A 20954-nucleotide genomic window follows, 5' to 3' on the forward strand; every position below is an offset into this window, starting at 1 on the left:
AGATTCAACTCTCTGGTCTGCGTTGAATCAGCAGAGACACAGAAAAGTACGCTGGAGACAACAATACTGAGGATTTTATTCAGCTTCTTGAGATTCCAGCCTGGAAGTGGGAAGGAGGGAGAAAACAAAACATACCATCAGGGTCCCCACTCCCTGTTGCTACCCAGTGACCCTGGCTAACGGGTCCACAAGGCTTGGAAACGAATCAGGACAGGATTAGTCTCAGTTGCAATGGTCTTCATTGTAGACCGGTTGCCTGGGCTCACATGAGAAGAATGTCCTCACACACCTCTTCCCACAGCAAACCGAGTCAATCACTCTGAAAAGAGGTGGGCAACTTGCTGGAGTAATAAAGAGTGAGGAGTATATCCCTTATATGGTCCTCAGTGCCTATTGTAGTCAGATGCAACTGTGCTGAAACCAGTGATTATAATTTATTTCTGATCTCTTGCACGTCCATTGACAACATGGGGTCTTCAGCTGCAATGGATAGTGCCCCTGCCTCTTGGACAGGAGCCCCAGGTTCCCACCCCAGGCTTTGGTGGCCAAGGAAGGTGGGTTCATACTGCGGCCAAACAGGTTGAGTATCAATCTGCAAATCCCTTCACACATGCCACTAGATGATGGTAAGAGCGGGAGAGATTCCTGGTCGGCCATGTTTGATGCGGAGTTGCGCCCCACAAGCTGTAAGTCCCCAGCGACCTATCCTGGGAATAACTAGCTATGGAGAGAGACGGAAGTCTGCCTTACAGCACCACTCGGTGCAGGAAGAGCAACAACAGACAATCAGCCCTGAATTCATCTACTCGGGCCCTCCACTTCCTTTCCTAAACCTCTGAATTCCTCTCTCCGCCTTCAAACACTCCCGAGCGCCTTGGCACTTTGACCCAACTGTAGGGTCATGTGTCCGAAGACGACCTCTGCGTGGCTCAGCCTCACAATTTGCTCGATCAAGCTCCCGTGAAAAACCTTCCGTATGGTTGAAGGCTCTGCGTTCACTCAAGTTGTTATTGTTTGGAAGGAGTTAAGGAAAGAAAAAAAAAAACGCTTTTGCGAAAAACAGAATTTATTTCACTTGCAAAGGCTGGAAAAGGCCAAATAACTTCAATCAGCTAAATCAGTTAAATCAAGGCAATTGCCTCCCCAAAATTGAAATTATGTCAACTACTGCTCCATTTCGAACAGTTGGTTAGTCCAATTACCCAATCAAACTATCATTTGTGTCACATCTACGACAAGCAGTTTTATTTCAAGCAAGCAATCAATGTTGTCAGTTGAAAGCATTTTTGCAAAAGCATGAAAATTAGATCCATCAAAAGATGGTCAATTAATCTGGAATATATGTAAAAGGGCTTCCAAATTTCACCAAACCAGAAAGATTTGGATATCAGATATTTATCTCAAACACTGTGTGGATTCATATTTCCACCTGCCCAGATCGACAAATTTCACTCTGATTGCCACCCCCCCCCCCCCCCCCCCCCCCCCACCCCCCAGTTCTTCACACACATTTCCTTCAAACACTCAGGCAAGAGAAAATAGCTCCCAGTTAGCAATATCATAGTGCATTCATGAAATGCACCGTCAAATACTGTTGAAATTCCAGACTGACGCACGACAGTGTCCTCTGCACAGGTTGGTGGCCTGCATCTGTCGGCATTAGACCCATACAAACAGACACCTCTCTGACCCATAAAGTAAAAATCTATTTTGAAGAATAGCGGGGGAGCTATCCCACTAACCCAGCCAATATTTATCTTTTTTAAATATAAGTTTAGAGTACCCAATTCTTTATTTCCAACTAAGGGGCAATTTAGCGTGGCCAATCCACCTACCCTGCACATCTTTTGGGTTGTGGGGGCGAAACCCACACAGACACGGGGAGAATGCGCAAACTCCACACGGACAGTGACCCTGAGTCGGGATCGAACCTGGGACCTCGGCGCCGTGAGGCAGCAGGGCTAACCCACTGCGCCACCGTGCTGCCCTCACTATTTATCTTTTAACCCACATCACGAAAACATGTTGGCGGCTGCGTTTCCCCAACAACAATGATTATAATCCTAAGATACTTCATAGGCTGTGGGACGATTTGGGGGCAGCACGGTGGCGCAGTGTTTTGCACTGCTGTCTCAAGGCGTCGAGGAGCCGGGTTCGATCCCGGCCCTGGGTCGCTTTCCGTGTGGAGTTTGCACATTCTCCCCGTGTCTGCGTGGGTCTCACCCCCCACACCCAAAAAGGTGTAGGATAGGTGGATTGCTCCTTGATTGGAAAAAGGAAATCGGGCACTTTAAATTTTAAAAAAAGAGGCCGTGGGGCGCTTGGGGAAACTCCTGAAGTTGTGAAAGGTGCATCACAAATGCAAATCTCTCTTTTTAATTATCAGTCACCTTCCTTAAACGAACGGGAAGACCTAGCTGGGTTGACCGTGCCTTCATACCTCTGACAGAAATATCCTTGAACATTTTAAGACCACACAATTTTCAAATGGACCACTAGTCCTGGTAGCACAGTGGGTACCACTGTTGTCACAGCTCCATGATCCCGGGTTCGATTCCTGGCTTGGGTTACTGTCTGTGCGGAGTCTGCACGTTCTCCCCGTGTCTGCGTGAGTTTCCCCCGGGTGCTCCGGTTTCCTCCCCCAAGTCCCGGAAGATGTGCCGTTAGGTGAATTGGACATTCTGAATTCTCCCTCAGTGTAACCGAACAGGCGCCAGAATGTGGCGACTAGGGGCTTTTCACACGAACTTCATTGCGGTGTTAATGTAACAATAAAGGTTACTTTACTTTACTTTAGTCACAGAGTCGCAGCAGAAGTGGAAGAGACCATTCAGCCCATCCACTCCATGTTGGCTACTTTTGAAAGAATATTGTTAATTCTCAGTTTTGAACACGGTCTGATATGTTGTCAAAAATTAATATATATATATATTCCTTTATCATTACATTTTATTTTTATTCCGTACTATTTTATGAGCCTGCTGTTCCATTGCTGGTTGGAATATGTAATTACAGTGTGACGAGTTTACAGGACTTGGTTTCCATTATAAAGCTGGGCATCAGATTTTATAATCGAAATAAGGGGCAGAGTGGATGATATTACAGTGGGGACTGAATTATAACTGCACACCCGGGTCTGATCTTCTAACCCTACTTACATTTGGTTTTCTCCTCTGGAAACTCCACATGAGATGAACATCTGGTATTAATATTTACAACGTGGCTTCTTCGCTGCGTGTGCCTTCCACACGGCATGAAGAAATATATGCTCTGCCAATCTACATAAATAAAATCCTGTGAAATCTGACTTCTGCCTCAGAGACACGAAAACAAAAATTGTAAATCAAACACCATTTGCACTGACCCAAGCTACACTCAGGCTCCTTCACATTCCCGTTAAGGTACACATGCTTGTCCAGATGACAGATCCCACCTTGGACACAGTCTGCTGCATAAACTACATGGTACACAGGATATGGTAGCCCCGTGATTCTGCTCCCTGACGAGTGTATCCGGGATCTCGAACAATGATCCAGAGCCGTGGGTTCAAATCCCAGCCATGAAACTGAAGGAGTTAAGTTTGGTTAATTCAATACAGTTGGAAGGAAACAAAAGTTAAGGTCAGCAAAACCCATCTGGTTCACTACTGTCCTTTAGGGAAGGAAACGTGTCCTTACTCAATCTGGCCTACGTAATAATATAATCTTTATTGGTGTAACAAGTAGGCTTACATTAACACTGCAATGAAGTTACTGTGAAAATCCCCTAGTCGCCACACTCCTGCGCCTGTTCGGGTACACGGAGGGAGATTTCAGAATGTACGATTCACCTAACAAGCACGTCTTTCGGGACTTGTAGGAGGAAACCGGAGCACCCGGAGCAAACCCACGCAGTCACGGAGAGAATGTGCAAACTCTGCATGGCCAGTGACTCAAGCCGGGAATCGAACCCTGGTCCCTGGTGCCATGTGAGAGAGAGTACCTTTAAGAAATGGGTGTTTATAAACGGGTGTGTGTATAAGTATCTGTAGTGAGTGCCTTTTTTTTTGTTTTTTTAAATAAATTTTAGAGTACCCAATTCATTTTTCCAGTTAAGTGGTAATTTAGCATGTTCAATCCACCTAGCCTGCACATCTTTGGGTTGAGGGGGCGAAACCCACGCAAACACGGGGAGAATGTGCAAACTCCACACGGACAGTGACCCAGAGCCAGGATCGAACCTGGGACCTCGGTGCCGTGAGACTGCAGTGCTACCACTGCGCCAGCGTGCTGCCCTGTGAGAGTATCTTTAAGAAATGGGTGTTTATTACTGCAGTGATGTCAGAGAGTGGGTGGAGCTGGGCTGTCTGTCAGCTTTTTACTTTTGATTTAGGCTGTTTGCTGCAGGGTGTGTTTTAGTTTCGTTTTCGGAGCTGGATAGCTGCAGTCACAGCCAGAAGGTGTGTGAATCTCTCTCTGTAATCTAAAGACTGTAAATCGATCCTGGTGATTTAAAATTAATAATAGTCGTGACTTTAACCTGATGTGCTTCTGGTTAAAGGTGTGTTAATAGATCATAGAATTTACAGTGGAGAAGGAGGCCATTTGGCCCATCGAGTCTGCACCGGCTCTTGGAAAGAGCACCCTACCCAAGTTCAACACCTCCACCCTATCCCCATAACCCAGTAACCCCACCCAACACCAAGGGCAATTTTGGACACTAAGGGCAATTTATCATGGCCAATCCACCTAACCTGCACATCTTTGGACTGTGGGAGGAAACCGGAGCACCCGGAGGAAACCCGCGCACACACGGGGAGGATGTGCAGACTCCGCACAGACAGTGACCCAAGCCGGAATCGAACCTGGGACCCTGGAGCTGTGAAGCCATTGTGCTATCCACAATGCTACCGTGCTGCCTTAAGTCGTATGGATGTTAAAAGGAAAGCTTAAAGGATTGCCTAGTGTTGTATTCTTTGGGGGTTGTATTTGAATTAATGGTTGCAAAGATGTTCACTGTATGTTTTAAAAAGGTTAACTTGAGTTCATAGAATAAACATTGTTTTGCTTTAAAAAAATACTTTTCCATTTCTGCTGTACCACACCTGCAGAGTGGGCCGTGTGCTCCCCATACCACAATCTAGTAAAAGTTGTGGGTCAGGTGAACTCCACGATACACTTTGGGGTTCTCTAAACCCTGGTCCATAACACTGGTGCTGTGAAGCCACAGTGTGCTTCCAGACCCACAGCAATGTGGTTGTCTACTAACTGCCCTCTGAAATGGCACATATATAATATGTATATATACATTAAAAATATATAAATAAACACAAATTATTCTCATGGAAAATCTCGAGTGATAAATTACGACTCATGCAGGTTACGCAAACCCGCTACATTTTGTGGGTGACCTGCTCAGATCAGGAAGGTTAAGATTCACTGTGCTCAGTTTACTGCGCTGACATGGGAATCCTCAGTCCCGCCTGGGCAAGAGAGAAGAATGCAATCAGGCCAAGCTCTCACCCACTATCACATGAAACCCCTGCAGTTTGACTGATTGGCGCACAGAGGCAGGCCATTCATCCCAGCTGGATTGTGACAGCATTCGTACTCCACAGGAGCCCCATCCGAGTCCAATTCATCGCACTCAATCACCTTCGCATTCCTTTCTCCTTCCTGTTTATTGAGCTTCCTCATTGGGGGCTCAGTGGAAAACTGGGACAGGTTTGGAATCATGGCCCCGGTTCTAGTGGAGCTGCTCGATGCTGCACATTACCCAGATTCACGGGTGAGGAAGGAGCATCTGGGCGAGCTGTTAGAATTGGCTTATTTTAAGGTTCAGAAACTGACGCAACATTTTATTTACATTTCCTTCATGCTCTTCCACATGCCATTTAACAAACACCAGGCGGCGAAGGTAAATAAAGCTGCGATGTAATTAGGAAGTCCATAAAAAAAGGAACAGAAAGTGCGGATGTAAGACTTGCGCAGATGGAACGTCAGCGTCTGAAAACCGGGCCGGGGTTCGGGCAGGCCCTCGGGGGTAGGGGGGGGGGGGCCTTGCCCACCGGCCGGAGAACCAGCTGGGAACACCCATCAGCTCCGTGGGGAAAGACCCAACAGAATCAAATGTCCTTCAGACAGTAAAGTGGCCACCGTAGAATCTTCGCCGCAACTGAGGTAATGGGTTGCGGAGTTCCCGCCCGTAGAGAGCCGGGAGCTACATTTGTGGCGAGACCAGCGAATCCTCATTGTTGCCGGGGACAGTGTGAGTGGCGGCAGCTGAAAAACACACCCGGCAGAGGCCCACGGTCACTCTGGGAGCCCAGTCCATAGCTCAGCGAAGGTGGGATGGAGATCGTAAGGTGGGCCTCATGGCGCATGAGGTGGCAGAAGCGGGAGATAGGTCCTGGGATGGCTTTCAGCAACCACCCCGATACCAGATCCCTTGATCAGAGTGCCTGACGATGGCGGGGCGCAGCCGCCATGCTTCCTACTGTGGGGGGCTTCTTTAACTCCAGCCCCTAAAGTCAGATTAATGTCCCAGTGCAGATTACAAACAAAAAAAAAATCTAAATAAACATGTCTTTTATCTTTACAGATCAAATGGGATCTGCTGTGTATTTCTGAACTCTTATGTTGGGCATTACTGTACTGTATTGAACCAAGGCTTTTCTTTATTTAAATACAATCCTTGTCCAAATCATTATTTCACCCGGGTGTGGGGATAGAAGGACCAATAGCAGGTCAGAGCGAACAGGAGGTCCACCAAGATGTGGTTGGGTCTCAAATCTCTGGTGCCCCCTCCCACCCCCCACGGTCTCAGCCTCATTCGGAATTAGCTGATGAAAGTGAACTAAAAGCCTCAGAGACATGGGTGAGGGTCGCTTTGCTATTCATGTTGGTTCAGAGGGCGATGGTGGGAGGCATGGGCAGGACCCTCCCATGCCGACGCTGAAATCGCTTTTGGCGATCGGCCGGACGATCCCCGTTTACGCCGAAATCGGGGGTGGTGCCGCTTTTACAATGCTCCCCCCCCCTCGAAAATGGCGTACTTGCAGAGTACGCCGCACGCCATCGGTACGGCCTCAGGATTCCCCCGATGGGCCGAGTTCCCGAAGGTGTGGAACACTTATCCACCCGGCGTGGGGACTGCGGACTGAGTCCAGCACCGCCAGTCAGGCAGGGGGGCTGGGGGATACGGTGGGGGTTGGTCCGGGGGTGGCGAGCCTGGTCAAAGGGGGACAGTATTTGGCAGGCCGGGTCCGCGCACGGCCGGCGCCATGTTGCACGGCGCGTCCGCAGCCACGGACCCGGTAATTTGTCGCCTTACTAGCCCCCACCCCCCCCCCCCCCCCCCCCCCCCCCCCACCACCACCAGATGGAGCAGCGGGGCAGCTTTTACGCCGTCTTGTCGGGCATAAAACACCACTTCCCACGCCGGCACCAGGACTTAGTCTTCACATCGGGGAATCGAACCCCTGATTTCTCTCTCCCATCTACTGGAGTTGTAGTCCCCAACCTTCCTGTGTTACTAGGATATCTCAGAATCCTCTAACACCACAAAAAGGCTTCACTTTTGACCTGGGCGAATGCTTTTTGACTGTTCAGGTCATCAGGCACAATGTGATCCTTTCCCTCTCGAAATCTAATTTAAGCAGCTGAAGATGTTGGCATCATCTGCAGTGCGAGGCGTTTACATTCTGTGTCAAAGCAATATCAGCCCAACCAATGATTCAGCCATTTCACTTCTGGCATAACAGAATCTGCTGTAATATCCCACTGCCAATGTAAAAATGCCTGTAGTGTGCCACAAAAGTTTTTTTTCAAATTCTATATTCTGACAACTAAAATTTACAAGCGGTTGTGACTAATCCCGGACGCCAGCGCTGTGGAATTATCGGCATTTCCCAGTTTTGAACAATGGCCTTGGAGCCTAAAGCCACTTAAAGCTTCGGTCCATGTGAGCGGCTAAGGAATAGAACGATGCTCAATACCCAAGGCTGTCCTTCAGCAACACCATAGTCAGTCCAGTGTATTCATCATGGAACTGCACCTAAATAGATTGTACCCTGGAGTCTGGAGTTTGTCTAAGCACTAATGTGACAGCCAGGTAACAGCAACATGTGCTTGTATACCAACTGAATTAAGACCTACCTCTCCTTTATTCAGAGTACCCCATTCATTTTTTCCAATTAAGAGACCCACGCAAACGCGGGGAGAATGTGCAAACTCCGCATGGACAGTGACCCAGAGCCGGGATCGAACCTGGGATCTCGGCGCCGCGAGGCAGCAGTGCTAACCCAGTGCGCCACCGTGCTGCCCCACTCTTCTTTTTAAGTACCATGTATGCGAAGAGATCATTGGGGTCCATCAAGCCTGCTCTACCATTCAGGAACATCCATTAAATCCCTACAGTGCAAAAGGAAGCCATTCGGCAGATCAGGTATGCACCGACCCTCCGAAAGAGCCCCCTGCTTGGGCTCACTCCCCCACCCTATCCCTGTAACCCCAGTTAACCTGCACCTCTATAGATATTAAGGGAAAATTTAGCATGGCCAATTCACCTAACCTGCACATCGTTGCAACGTAGAAAGGAACCCGAGCACCTGGAGGAAACCCAATCTAACTCAGCCTTGCATATCGAATCATCATAGAATCATAGAATTTTCAGTGCAGAAGGAGGCCATTCGGTCCATTGAGCCTGCACCGGCCCTTGGAAAGAGCACCCTACTTAAGCCCACACCTCCACCCTATCCCCGTAACGCAGTAACCGCACCGAACCTTTTTGGACACTAAGGGCAATTTATCGTGGCCAATCCATCTAACCTGCACATCTTTGGACTGTGGGAGGAAACCGGAGCACCCGGAGGAAACGCACGCACACACGGGGAGAACGTGCAGACTCCGCACAGACAGTGACCCAAGCCAGGAATCGAACCTGGGAAGCTGGAGCTGTGAAGCAACTGTGCTAGCCACTGTGGTACCGTGCTGTCCTGTCAATGAACCAGCCGTCACTGCTTTCTGTGGTGGGGAATTCCAAAAACTAACAACCCTCAGAGGAAAGAAAATCCTCCTCTTCTTTGCCTGAAATGGGGCAGCTCGGTGGCGCAGTGGTTGGCATTGCTGCCTCACGGCGCTGACTTTTATATCCCATTTCCCTTGCAATAAAAGCCACAATTTAATTCACCTTCCTAATCTGGAATTCAAGGACGCCCAGATCCCTCTGTACAGCGACACATTGCAGTCTCTCCCCGTTTAAATTATATTCTTTTTGATTTTTCCTACCACATCAGGCAACATCTGCGACATAAATCGCTGTTATTCTAACAATATTAATTACAGAATAGGCTGACACCCCCCCCCCCCCCCCCCCCCCACCCCACCCCTGATTCCGCCCCACAAATAGAAGGACACTACTTGTCTCTTGGGCGAAATGTTGATCCTAGCTCCTATTTGCCTGTTTAGGAGGATGTTAAAGGTCAGAAAGACCCTTGCTCCATTACGGGGCAGGAGAATTTATTGATGCCTTGACCAGCCCCCATCCCTCAATGAACACCACCAAAATAGATTAACCAGTCACTTAGCTCATTTGTAGTTTCCGGGACCTAGCTGTTGCTGGCCACAAAGTGCTCAGCAACATCCTGTGGATGTGGAAGGTGCTACATAAACGCAAGCTCTCACCAACTGCTCTGGCATGACACTTTTCATTTCCGACACTGTTGAAATTCAGCCACTGTCATCATGCATAATAAAATCCCACACTCAGCAACGGGACCAGTTAATCTGCAAAATGTAGTATTCAGGGCCCAATCGAAGAGGAGCATTTACAGTCCTCCCTTTATTGATCTGTGGCCCTTGACAACCTTTCTACAACATGTGTGTCTTTGGCCCTCCAGTGTAAGCTCACGTCCACTGAGGGAGCGCTGCACTGTGAGAGGTACCGTCTTTTAGATGAGGCACTAAACCGAGGGCCCATCTGCCTGCTTGGGAAGATGTATAAGACGGTAGCATTGTAGACAACACAACTGCTTCACAGCTCCAGGGTCCCAGGTTCGATTCCGGCTTGGGTCACTGTCTGTGCGGAGTCTGCACATCCTCCCCGTGTGTGCGTGGGTTTCCTCCGGTTGCTCCGGTTTCCTCCCACAGCCCAAAGATGTGCAGGTTAGGTGGATTGGCCATGATAAATTGCCCTTAGTGTCCAAAATTGCCTTTAGTGTTGGGTGGGGTTACTGGGTTATGGGGATAGGGTGGAGGTGTTGACCTTGGGTAGGGTGCTCTTTCCAAGAGCCGGTGCAGACTCGGTGGGCCGAATGGCCTCCTTCTGCACTGTAACTTCTATGACATTATTTTGAAGAGGAGCGGGGCGGGGAGGAGGGGGGGGGGGGGGAGTTGTCCTCAGTATCCTGGCCAATACTTATCACAACAAAAATCAACATCACAAACAGGTCACCTGGTTATTATCAATTGTTGTTTATGGGAATTTATTTAATGCGGATTGGCTAGTGTGCTTCCGACAATGCAACAGTGAATATACTTCGTTGGCTGCAAAGCGCTTCAAGGTATACAAGGTCAGGAAAAGCGCTCTATAAATGCAAGTCTTTCTTTTTTTTTCTCTCTCTGTTTCTAGCTCCTCAACAGAAGGTACAAAGTGTCTGCTGTCAGGAGCCAGCTGCACAGTCAGTGAAAGGAGCTTATTAAAAGAGACAGCTGGGTGGATGGTGTTTTTTTTCCCTTCCCCGATGGGGGAAATGCTTGGTCTCCACTTGCTGCTCACAGCGAGTGCCTGGAAATCACAGCGTGGGGAGGTTGCTGGCGCAGATCTGTATCCCTGTCAGTCACTTTCGAGAGCAGTGCCCGGGTGGGAGTGGCATCGACCGGGCTTGTGGCATTTAACAAAAATGGATCAGTGGCATGAAATTGCAGAAAACCCCACTGACTAATGAGCTTCAACGGTACTTAACATCCACCTGGATAGGAAAACGATAATGACCCATCCTCAACACGAAAGGTACCCGAGATAGGATTTGTTGGATGATGTGGTTTCCCAACCCGCCACTCAAAGAGTCGCCGTGGAAAGCATCCCCAATGATCATGGCAGCCCAGCAGCCCAATACTGCTCCGTGGAGAGTTCATTCGACCACCTCTCACTCGAGCAGAGGTCCCACCTCGGAAAGCTGTCGGCCAACCCAATTGGACAGTGGTGCCTGCGGCAGCTGCAGCCGGGACTTGGGCGACGAGCAATCCTAGATGGGCAGCATAGTGCTTAGCACAATTGCTTCACAGCTCCAGGGTCCCAGGTTCGATTCCCCGCTGGGTCACTGTCTGTGTGGAGTCTGCACTTTCTCCCCGTGTGTGCGTGGGTTTCCTCCGGGTGCTCCGGTTTCCTCCCACCGTCCAAAGATGTGCAGGTTAGGTGGATTGGCCATGATAAATTGCTCGTAGTGTCCAAAATTGCCCCGAGTGTGGGGTGGTGTTACTGGGTTATGGGGATAGGGTGGGGGTGTGGGCTTGGGTGTGGTGCTCTTTCCGAGAGCCGGTGCAGACTCGATGGGCCAAATGGCCTCCTTCTACACTGTTAATTCTATGATTCTACGATTCTATGTGAGTCTAAATCCCGGAGCCCAAGACCAGGTTGGTCTTTGAGGAGGGGATGTGAGGCCTGGTGGACGTTGATGGAGAGGCTGGTGTACACCTTTGGTGGCGGGGGCTGGGTGGGGGGGGGGGGGGGGGGGGGGGTGTTGTCTGATGTAGAAACAGTCCCTTTGAGGGGAGGGGGGGGCACCTCACATCTTTGTGTGTGCCAAAGGAGGGGGTGACCTGCTGGGCATCCTCCCTCCCCAGCATGAGACCGCAGGTAGTGGCCCTCAAGTGGTCACTATAGGACCTCAATCAGGATGCGGGAAAGTGGATCATCCTGGGCCTCACCCATGTCAGCATAACTTGCAGATGGGGCAGCACGGTGGTGCAGTGGGTTAGCCCTGCTGTCTAACAGCGCCGAGGTGGTCCCAGGTTCGATCCCGGCTCTGGGTCACTGTCCGTGTGGAGTTTGCACATTCTCCCCGTGTTTGCGTTGGTTTTGCCCCCACAACCCAAAGGTGTGCAGGGTAGGTCGACTGGCCACACTAAATTGCCCCTTAATTGGAAAAATGAATTGGGTATTCTAAATTTCTAAAAAAGAATAACTTGCAGACAGGTTAGGGTGGTTGGGAGAGCCAGGGAATGACTACCCGGGGAATTTTATCCAATAGCCACTTGAAAATCTGTCAGTAGGGATCTGTCAGTCCCTCACGAAACATTTGCTTCAGGGCAATGAAGCCTGAAATCTTCCGCATCCCACAGAAAACCCCTCCATGACAAAAAACTTCCTTTTCTTTCTCATTTGCCAGCATATCCTTAATGTAGAAAAAGAAAACACAGATGCTTTGCGGAGATCACAACTCAACTTCAAAAACAGCTTCTCTCTGTTCCTATCCCAGCTAGCACTTTCATGTTATCGTTTATTCCAAATCCTTAAAATGGTATGAGTCCAGCTTTGCAACAGAGAATGGAAAAGTTAAACTCGTCGCCAACCCTCTCGCTCTGGTTCGGCAAACCTATAAACAGTATCCTCCAGGCACATGAAAAGGTTCCTTGAATCCAATTAACTAAAAATTGCATTATCAACATGAATTATTAAATTTGGTGTTTCAGACTAACAGGCCAGAAACAATGCCCATGCAATGTCGCAGCTGTGATTCATTTATAATGGTGGGCCAACTTATCTTAATCCCTTTATAATTAATTACAAGTTGCACAACAAACAATTTCTTTTTTAAAAAGGCGCATTTCTGTCACATTGCTGAAATAAATGAAAACAGGAAGGAAATGTGCAGCAAAACTTAGCTGGCCACGCTCCAATATTGTTCATAATTGCTCTGGGTGGTAAAACAACACTCTACTCTGCCTAATAATATGCCAGAGGAAGCTTCGCACAACATTTTGGTGTTCAAAGTCAAAATTGTTCAAAGTGGGTATTTGAAATGAGGTCCCAAATTAGCATTTGAGATCAGAATATTCTAACTGGCTGCGATCCTCCTGATCTGTGACAGGCACAGAGGTGCCACCTAACCTTCACATTTCACTCATCCATGCCCAGTACAAGAATGTATTCTCATCAGGCAGTACAGAGGTTGGCACCTTTCTATAGACCAGTCGCGCACATGTGTTAAAAATGACCCAGGACAGAGTTTGGCTGACAGACTTCAAAGATGACTGATAGTCAGCTGCCTGTCTGGAACTTCCTCCCTAACCCTCTCTCCCTATCGTCTTTACCCATTCGACCATTTCTTTGGACACATATTCTAATGTCCCCTTCTGTGGCACAATGTCTGATAACCGCTTGGGATGTTTCACAATATTAAATGTGCTGTATAAATGTAAGCTGGTGTTATTGACACATTTCTCAATGATTCACCTGAGGAAGGAGCAGTGCTCCGAAAGCTTAGTGTTTGAAACAAACCTGTTGTACTTTAACCTGGTGTTGTAAGACTTCTTACTGTGCTCACCCCAGTCCAACGCCGGCATCTCCACATCATTTCTCAATGGACAAGGTAACTGCTCACATTTTCATTCCACACATTTTTAAAAAGAAATTTAGAGTACCCAATTTTTTTTTTTCCAATTAAGTGGCAATTTAGCATTGCCAATCCACCTAGCCTGCACATCTTTGGGTTGTGGGTATGAAACTCACGCAAACAAGGGGAGAATGTGCAAGCTCCACACGGACAGTGACCCAGAGCCGGGATTTGAACCCGGGTCCTCAGCGCCGTAATCCCAGTGCTAACCACTGTGTCACCATGCTGCCCCACTCCATACATTTTAAGTAATACTGCTGGACTTGGGCTGCAAAATAGGGCGACATGCAGTAAGTTTAAAAGCTACAGAATGTTGCACTGCAATCAAACTGACTTGTCCTATTAAGCATGACCCCAACTTTCCTGTTGCGTGCCATTTTAACTCAGCACCCGGCTCTCATGCCCATCTCTCCGTCCTTGACCTGCTGCAATGCGCCAGTGAAGCACAACGCAAGCTGGAGGGGCAGCAGCTCATCATCCGGTTGGACACGCTGCAGCCCTCGGGACTCAACTCTGAGTTCGGCGACATTAGATTTTGATCTTTCTCCTCCATCTTCAACCCGCTTTAAAAAAAATATCCCAAACATGTATTGCCCCGATGCAAACACCACCCCTAAATTTAGCTGCAATCTCTCACAGCTACACTTTGATATCTAACGCATTCTCCCTCCGTCCAGTTCTGATGAAGAGCCAAAGGATTCAAAACATTAACCATTTCCCTCCTTTCAGATGCTGCCTGACTTGTTGGGTATTTCCAACATCCTCTGTTCTTGATTCACTAGGTGCCATTGTTCAGTTTTAGGGTGATGTCGGGAAGGAAATGAATGATCAAAAATACTACAGCTTTTTAACAATACTTTGGAACACATACAGTGAGCAGGAATATTGAATAATCTCTGACGCAGTGATTTTCCGCTCATCATGGATGGAAGCCATCTTTGAATGTCCTTTATATAAACTCTACTTGAGACTTTGCACAAACCCTCTCTTGGCAATTGTTCCCCATATTTAGCTGCTTCTGAGGGTTTGGAGATTAGCACGAGTCCAATGTGATAGGAGTCACATCGCTCACAGGAGGTCTTGTGGCACAGTGAATAGCTCCTCTGCCTCTGAACCAGGGTGGCACTGTGGCATAGTGGCTAGCACTGTTGCTTCACAGTTCCAGGGTCCCAGGTTCGATTCCCGGCTTGGGTCACTGTGTGGAGTCTGCACGTTCTCCCCGTGTCTGTGCGGGTTTCCTCCGGGTGCTCCGGTTTCCCCCCACAAGTCCCGAAAGACGTGCTTGTTAGGTGAATTGGACATTCTGAATTCTCCCTCTGTGTACCTGAACAGACGCTGGAATGTGGCGACTAGGGGCTTTTCACAGTAACTTCAGTGCAGTGTTAATGTCAGCCTACTTGTGACAATAAAGATTATTAATAAAGATTATTATTGTAGAAGCTCCAGGTTCGAGACCCACCCCAGGGACGTGTGTTCATAACGCGGCCAAACAGGAGTATGAGCATGTCAGCCTGCAAATCCTGGGCTGTTTAGCACAGGGCTAAATCGCTGGCTTTGAAAGCAGACCAAGGCAGGCCAGCAGCACGGTTCAATTCCCACACCAGCCTCCCCGAACAGGCGCCGGAATGTGGTGACTCGGGGCTTTTCACAGTATCTTCATTTGAAGCCTACTTGTGACAATAAGCAATTTCCATTTCATTTTCATTTTTCATTTTCAAATCCGTCCAATACGCCAATTGCAGTTGGTGAGTGGCCTCCATCATCACTATTCATAGCTCCGTACGACAACATACCTGTTGTCATACCGCCCGCTGTGTAATGTTAAATTGACAACATGTCCAGCACTGTACAATTCGGCAAAAGATGAATTTAGGAAACACAAGAAGAGTAGACCAAAATTTTTTAAAAGGTGGAATTCCAAAGGGGACTGCAGCAGCGTGGAGATGAAATGAAAAATGAAAATCGCTGATTGTCACAAGTAGGCTTCAAATGAAGTTACTGTGAAAAGCCCCTAGTCGCCACGTTCCGGCACCTGTTCGGGGAGGCTGGTACGGGAATTGAACCGTGTTGCTGGCTTGCCTTGGTCTGCTTTAAAAGCCAGCGATTTAGCCCTGTGTGCTGGGTTTATTTAGCCTTTCTGTCATGATGTCAGTGGCTTGACACTCTGCTTCCCGCACTAGTCAATGGCCCCCACCTACCTCTTGCCCCGCTCCCTCATCCGGCATCAAACTCCACTCAGTGGCTTCAGAAGGTCGGGAGTTTGAATAGATCGCAGCTCATTTAACAAAAACGCTCGGAGATAATGGAGGATAGCATACTGCTGAGACCGAGGAAATCAGGTTAACTGTGCTTATTGCCGAGAGCTCCGGGGCTTTTTAACAATGCTTTGATGACCACATTCTGTGAATCAGTTCCATTTTTGCATGATTATAAGCTCACGGTTATTCTTCAATTCCTGACAAGCAAAGTTCAATCACTCCACATCCAAGCTAAGCAACTCATTTAAGATGATTTCACCTGTGATTGTGCAAAGTTGTTCCTTTCAAATTTCAAGTAGTGCTCACTTACCATCCTGTGATGATGGAGGGGCCGGAGTGAATTTGATCACAGGTTTATCTGGAAAGGAAAGGTAAAACAGCCAAATGTTACAATGCAGCCAACATTACCAAGAAATATCAGAGTCAATCAGCATGGGACCCGTGCGCAATAGAGGATTCAAGGATTTCAACGCTCAGCCCAAAAGCAAGAATGATTTACATCATTCTCTGAGAATTTATAGATCTTTCTTTCGGCTCAGCATGTTTTTTTTTCAGTTCGTCTTTAAAGCAAACATCGGTCAACCATTTGTGGCAGAACTTTTATAGATGCAATGGATAACGTCAAGCCGACCATGTCGCACAATTTCATTACAACCGCATGATGTGTCTTTCTTTTTTTTTTAAATCTTAACTTTTCGGAAGAGCGAGCATCAAGGCTCGGAAACCCTCTTTGATTGGATGGCCACATTGGTGACTTGCAGCAATGGCATTCGAGGAGCACTTTATTCAAGTGGGCACTTTGCATATTTGAATCTAGACAGTGAATGTTAGCAGGCCAGTTAACAGCATTACAACTGAATGCTCCTGACCTTCTCAGTTGACAACCACACACACACACTTCCCAGCGGATGTAATTGGCTAATAAGCAGGAATGGGAACCCAAGCTTTTTAATCCCTCAGTGGGGTAGCTGCTCTCGTCTCCGGGTCAGAAGGTTGTAGGCTCGAGACTCACTTCATGGACTTGAGCAGAGCATCGGGTTTGATGGTTCCCAGTCCCATGACAAGGGTAATGCCGAAGATAGTGAAGATACCGCCTTTCAGGAAAGCCGTCAGTCACCAGGCCCTATGTACCCTCTCAGGTGATTGGTAAAGAGCCCTTAGCCACTTTCAAAGAAGAACAGGAGCAGTTTCCCTCATATCCAGGCCACTATTCATCCCTCAATTGGTATCATTTATCAGATTATCTGGACATTTATCTCATTGTGGTCTTTGGAGGTTTGTGTGTCATCTGGCTGTTGTGTTTCCTACATCACAACAATGATTACAATTAAAACAAAAAGTAATGAAGTGCCTGTAGAACGGCCCAGAATTGTGAACGGTCCCATGGAAAAGTTTTTTTAAAATAAATTTAGTTTACAGGATTAATTTTTTTCAATTAAGGGGCAATGTAGCGCGGCCAATCCACCTACTCTGCATATCTTTGGGTTGTGGGGGTGAGACCCACGCAGACACAGGGGGCGGGATTCAGTGATCCTGAGGCTCAGTGTTGACGCCGTCGGAAACGCCGTCGCGTTTCTCAATGGTGTCAACACAGCCTCAGGATCAGCAATTCTGGCCCCTACAGGGGGCCAGCACGGCACTGGAGCGGTTCACGCCGTTCCAGCTGCTGATCCCGGCACGAACTGGGCGCTGCAGGATCCGCGCATGCGCAGTGGCACCGGCGCCAACGCGTGCATGGGCAGTGGCTTCTTTCAACGTGCCGGCCCCCGACGCAACGGCGCAGGTCTCCAGGGCCCGGCGCGGAAGAAAGGAGGCCCCCAGCCAGAGAGGCCAGTCCGTTGATCGGTGGGCTCCGATCGCGGGCCAGGCCACGTCGGAGGAGCCACCCCCCCCCCCCCCCCGAGGTCAGATCCGCCTTCCCCCCCCACAGGCCGCCCCCCAACCCTTCCACGCCGGGTTCCCGCCAGCTGAGAGCAGGTGTGGACGGCGCCGGCGGGACTCTGCATTTTTTACGATGGCCGCTTGGCCCATCCAATCGGTGGGCCAGCCGCGTAGAGTGGCCCCTGAGCGGCGCTGCTCCAACCACGCCGGCGCCTATGGCGGCGACTCTCTGCTTTGCGAGAATCACTTGCCGGTGTCAGAGCCGAGATCGAACCTGGGTCCTCAGTGTCATGAGGCAGCAATGTTTTTTTTTAAATTCGGAGTACCCAATTCATTTTTTCCAATTAAGGGGCAATTTAGCATGGCCAATCCACATAGCCTGCACATCTTTTGGGTTGTGGGGGCAAAACCCACACAGACACGGGGAGAATGTGCAAACTCCACACGGACAGTGACCCAGAGCCGGGATCGAACCTGGGATCTCGGTGCCGTGAGGCAGCAGTACTAACCACTGCGCCACCGGGCTGCCCACATGAGGCAGCAGTATAAACCACTGCGGCACTTAACCACCCCTTTATGGAAATGTTACTTATAAATTTGTGCATGGATGTTGAACGCTGGTGAAAAACCGTGGGCTGAATTTAATGGAAACTACCCGGATCTTGCCCACCGGCTGGACAGCCAGTGTGTCGTCTCTTTTATGGAAGGCCTGCAAATTGAGGCCACTTAGGCACTTGACAGGTGAGGGGAAGGCCTTCCCCTGGAATTAAGGACCCCAGGGGTGGAGGCTCCCCCCTGTCCAGATCTGCCAGCCCATCTGTGGAGGCAGTGGCTGCTGATTGTACTACACCGACCCAAGGAATTCAGATTGAGCTTAGGCCCAGTTACTGGTGATGGTGGCAAGGGGGTTCTGGAGAAGGAAGGATGTAGAAATCTGGAGCAAGGGCTGTCTCCCCTTCCGCATGCTGGGTCCCTCAATCAGGCACCAAGTGCCTTTGAATGAGACCACCCTGAAAGCCAAAATAAACTTGCCTGCAATTGCATTAATGCCAGTGGTGATGGGATGAGGTTTTTAAAAATGTTTATTCATTTACGGGATGTGGGTGTCGCTGGTTAGGCCAGCATTTATTGCCCATCCTTAATTGCCCTTCAGAAGAAGGTGGTGAGCTGCCTTCTTGAACTGCTATGGTCGCTGAGGGGCAGGTACACCCACTGTGCTATTAGGGATGTTGCCCCAGCGACATTGGAGGAACGGTCGATGTATTTCCAAGTCAGGGTAGCGAGTGACTTGGAGGGGAACCTCCAGGTGATGGGGTTCCCAGGCATCTGCTGCTCTTATCATTCTAGATGGTAGTGGTCGTGGGTTTGCAAGGTGCTGTCTAAGGAATCTTGGTTGAGTTACTGCGGTGCATCTTGTAGACCACTGTTTGTCGATGGTGGAAGGTTTGTGGAAGGGGGAGCAATCAAGTGGGCTGCTCCCTGGACGGTGTCGAGCTTTTTGGGTGCAGCTCCACTCAAGAAGCACAAGTGGAGAGCATTCCATGACATTCCTGACTTGTGGACAGTCTTTGAGGGGTCAGGAGGTGAGCTTCTCCCTGTAATATTCCTAGCCTTTGAACAGCCCTGGTAGCCACAGTGAACATTCATTGAAAGGCCATCACGGGCCTTCCCAAAATGGACTTAAATCGGGGTGGAGGTGGGAAGCTGGTGAGGCCCCCACCTGCCACCCCCCCCCTTATTAAATGCCCACCCCCCCTCCCGACCCCTCCAGCCCCATCACCAAACTCACCAGGGGAGGGGGTGGGGCAGTTAATTTCTCAGCTGGACCGCCAATGAAATGCAGCAACTGGTCGCAGTAACCGTGGGCCGAGGATGGGGGAAAATCAGTCAAGAGTTTCTGAGCCTTCCCCTTCCCTTCTAAACCATTAGGGAAAGATCAAATATAAAAGTGATCCCCACACAGTTGAAAAACTTGCCAACACTCACTCACGCACGAAGAATGGCCACTTTAAGCGAGCATTAAAAGAACACTGGCATCAATGGAGCTGTACCCAGCAAGAATCGGTTTCTTTGGAAGAAAGAGATGTGACAAAAAGAGGGGAGTGAAAAGAGATGGAAAAGGAAAAGATGGGGGGGAAAGCACAGAAAAGAAAATTTAACAAGGCATCTCCAGCTCTTTTTCTTGTTCGTTGTGGCGGCCAGGACCCTGAACCCAGTTTAATAAATGGTCACTCTTTATTTACATTTCTGATGGGGATGAAAAGTATTTGAATCAAGCTCACTGGAAAAGCTGAAGCGAATGCTTTCTGAAAGAAAATTCACATCACCATGGTAACTCATTAACATATGAAACAATTATAAATAATAAAACACAAGTTGAAAACGATGGGAATTATTCAGAAGCATATTTACATTGGGGCCTCCTCTGGGAATTAACTCTCAAACCATCTCACCCGTGACATTCTCATTGAGCTGCTCCAGTTTGGGGCCAAATATCTTGGTCGCGCTGGAAGATCTCAGAGGCATTTTCAGCAATTCCAATACTATCCCCTCAATTAGGTCAGAGTTAATCTTACAACAGCTAAAGATGGACAACCCATTCAGACCAAGTGGTCTTATAAAATACAGGTGGGCGAGTTCACACAGATATAGCAGACACATTCGACCAGCGACACATCGAAAGTACAAATTCACTCTCAAGTATGTTGGGATGTCCTGAGGAGGTGAATGGCACTATATAAATGCAAGTCATGCAATACAAATTCCTTAAAGACAATCTTCCATTGATGGAACACCGCTAATTGGAGATGCACTTCCTCAGATATCAACAGCGTTTACAATGGACTGGGGCATTGGTAGACTCAAAAGACTATGAGGCGAGGCATGTGTTGTCCGACATTAGCCATCTTATTTCACTGAAGTACATGCAGAAAGTCAACCCTCTTGGATTTATTTGCCCTCTTATAACTTGGTCTAGACTGGAGGTGTTGGGATACTGTGGGTCGCGTTCCGACCTCTAAGCCAGGAGATCCAGGTTCAAATCCCACTCCAGGACTTGATGGCCACAGCGTTTGCAACATTTTGGTTATCAATTTGTAAATCGTTCCTTCCACACGCCAATGGCAGGCGGTAAGAGCGGGGAGAGGTCACTGGTCATAGCTCCAGGCAACAACATGCATGTAAAAAGTGTATGTTGCTACAGCAACTCTGACGCCTTGAAG

General features: G+C 48.6%; 1 protein-coding gene across 11 annotated transcripts in view; it reads right to left on the bottom strand.

The window, feature by feature from the left end:
• The window catches only part of agrn (agrin), a 534448-nt gene that overhangs the window by 199495 nt on the left and 313999 nt on the right, over positions 1-20954 (bottom strand). For all 11 annotated transcript variants that reach the window (XM_038822298.1, XM_038822297.1, XM_038822305.1 and 8 more), the window contains one exon: positions 16163-16210. In XM_038822298.1, the coding sequence (XP_038678226.1) occupies positions 16163-16210 (48 nt within the window). The remainder of the gene's footprint in view (positions 1-16162; positions 16211-20954) is intronic.

Source organism: Scyliorhinus canicula, chromosome 16, assembly GCF_902713615.1.
Source record: "Scyliorhinus canicula chromosome 16, sScyCan1.1, whole genome shotgun sequence".
Lineage (NCBI taxonomy): Eukaryota > Metazoa > Chordata > Chondrichthyes > Carcharhiniformes > Scyliorhinidae > Scyliorhinus > Scyliorhinus canicula.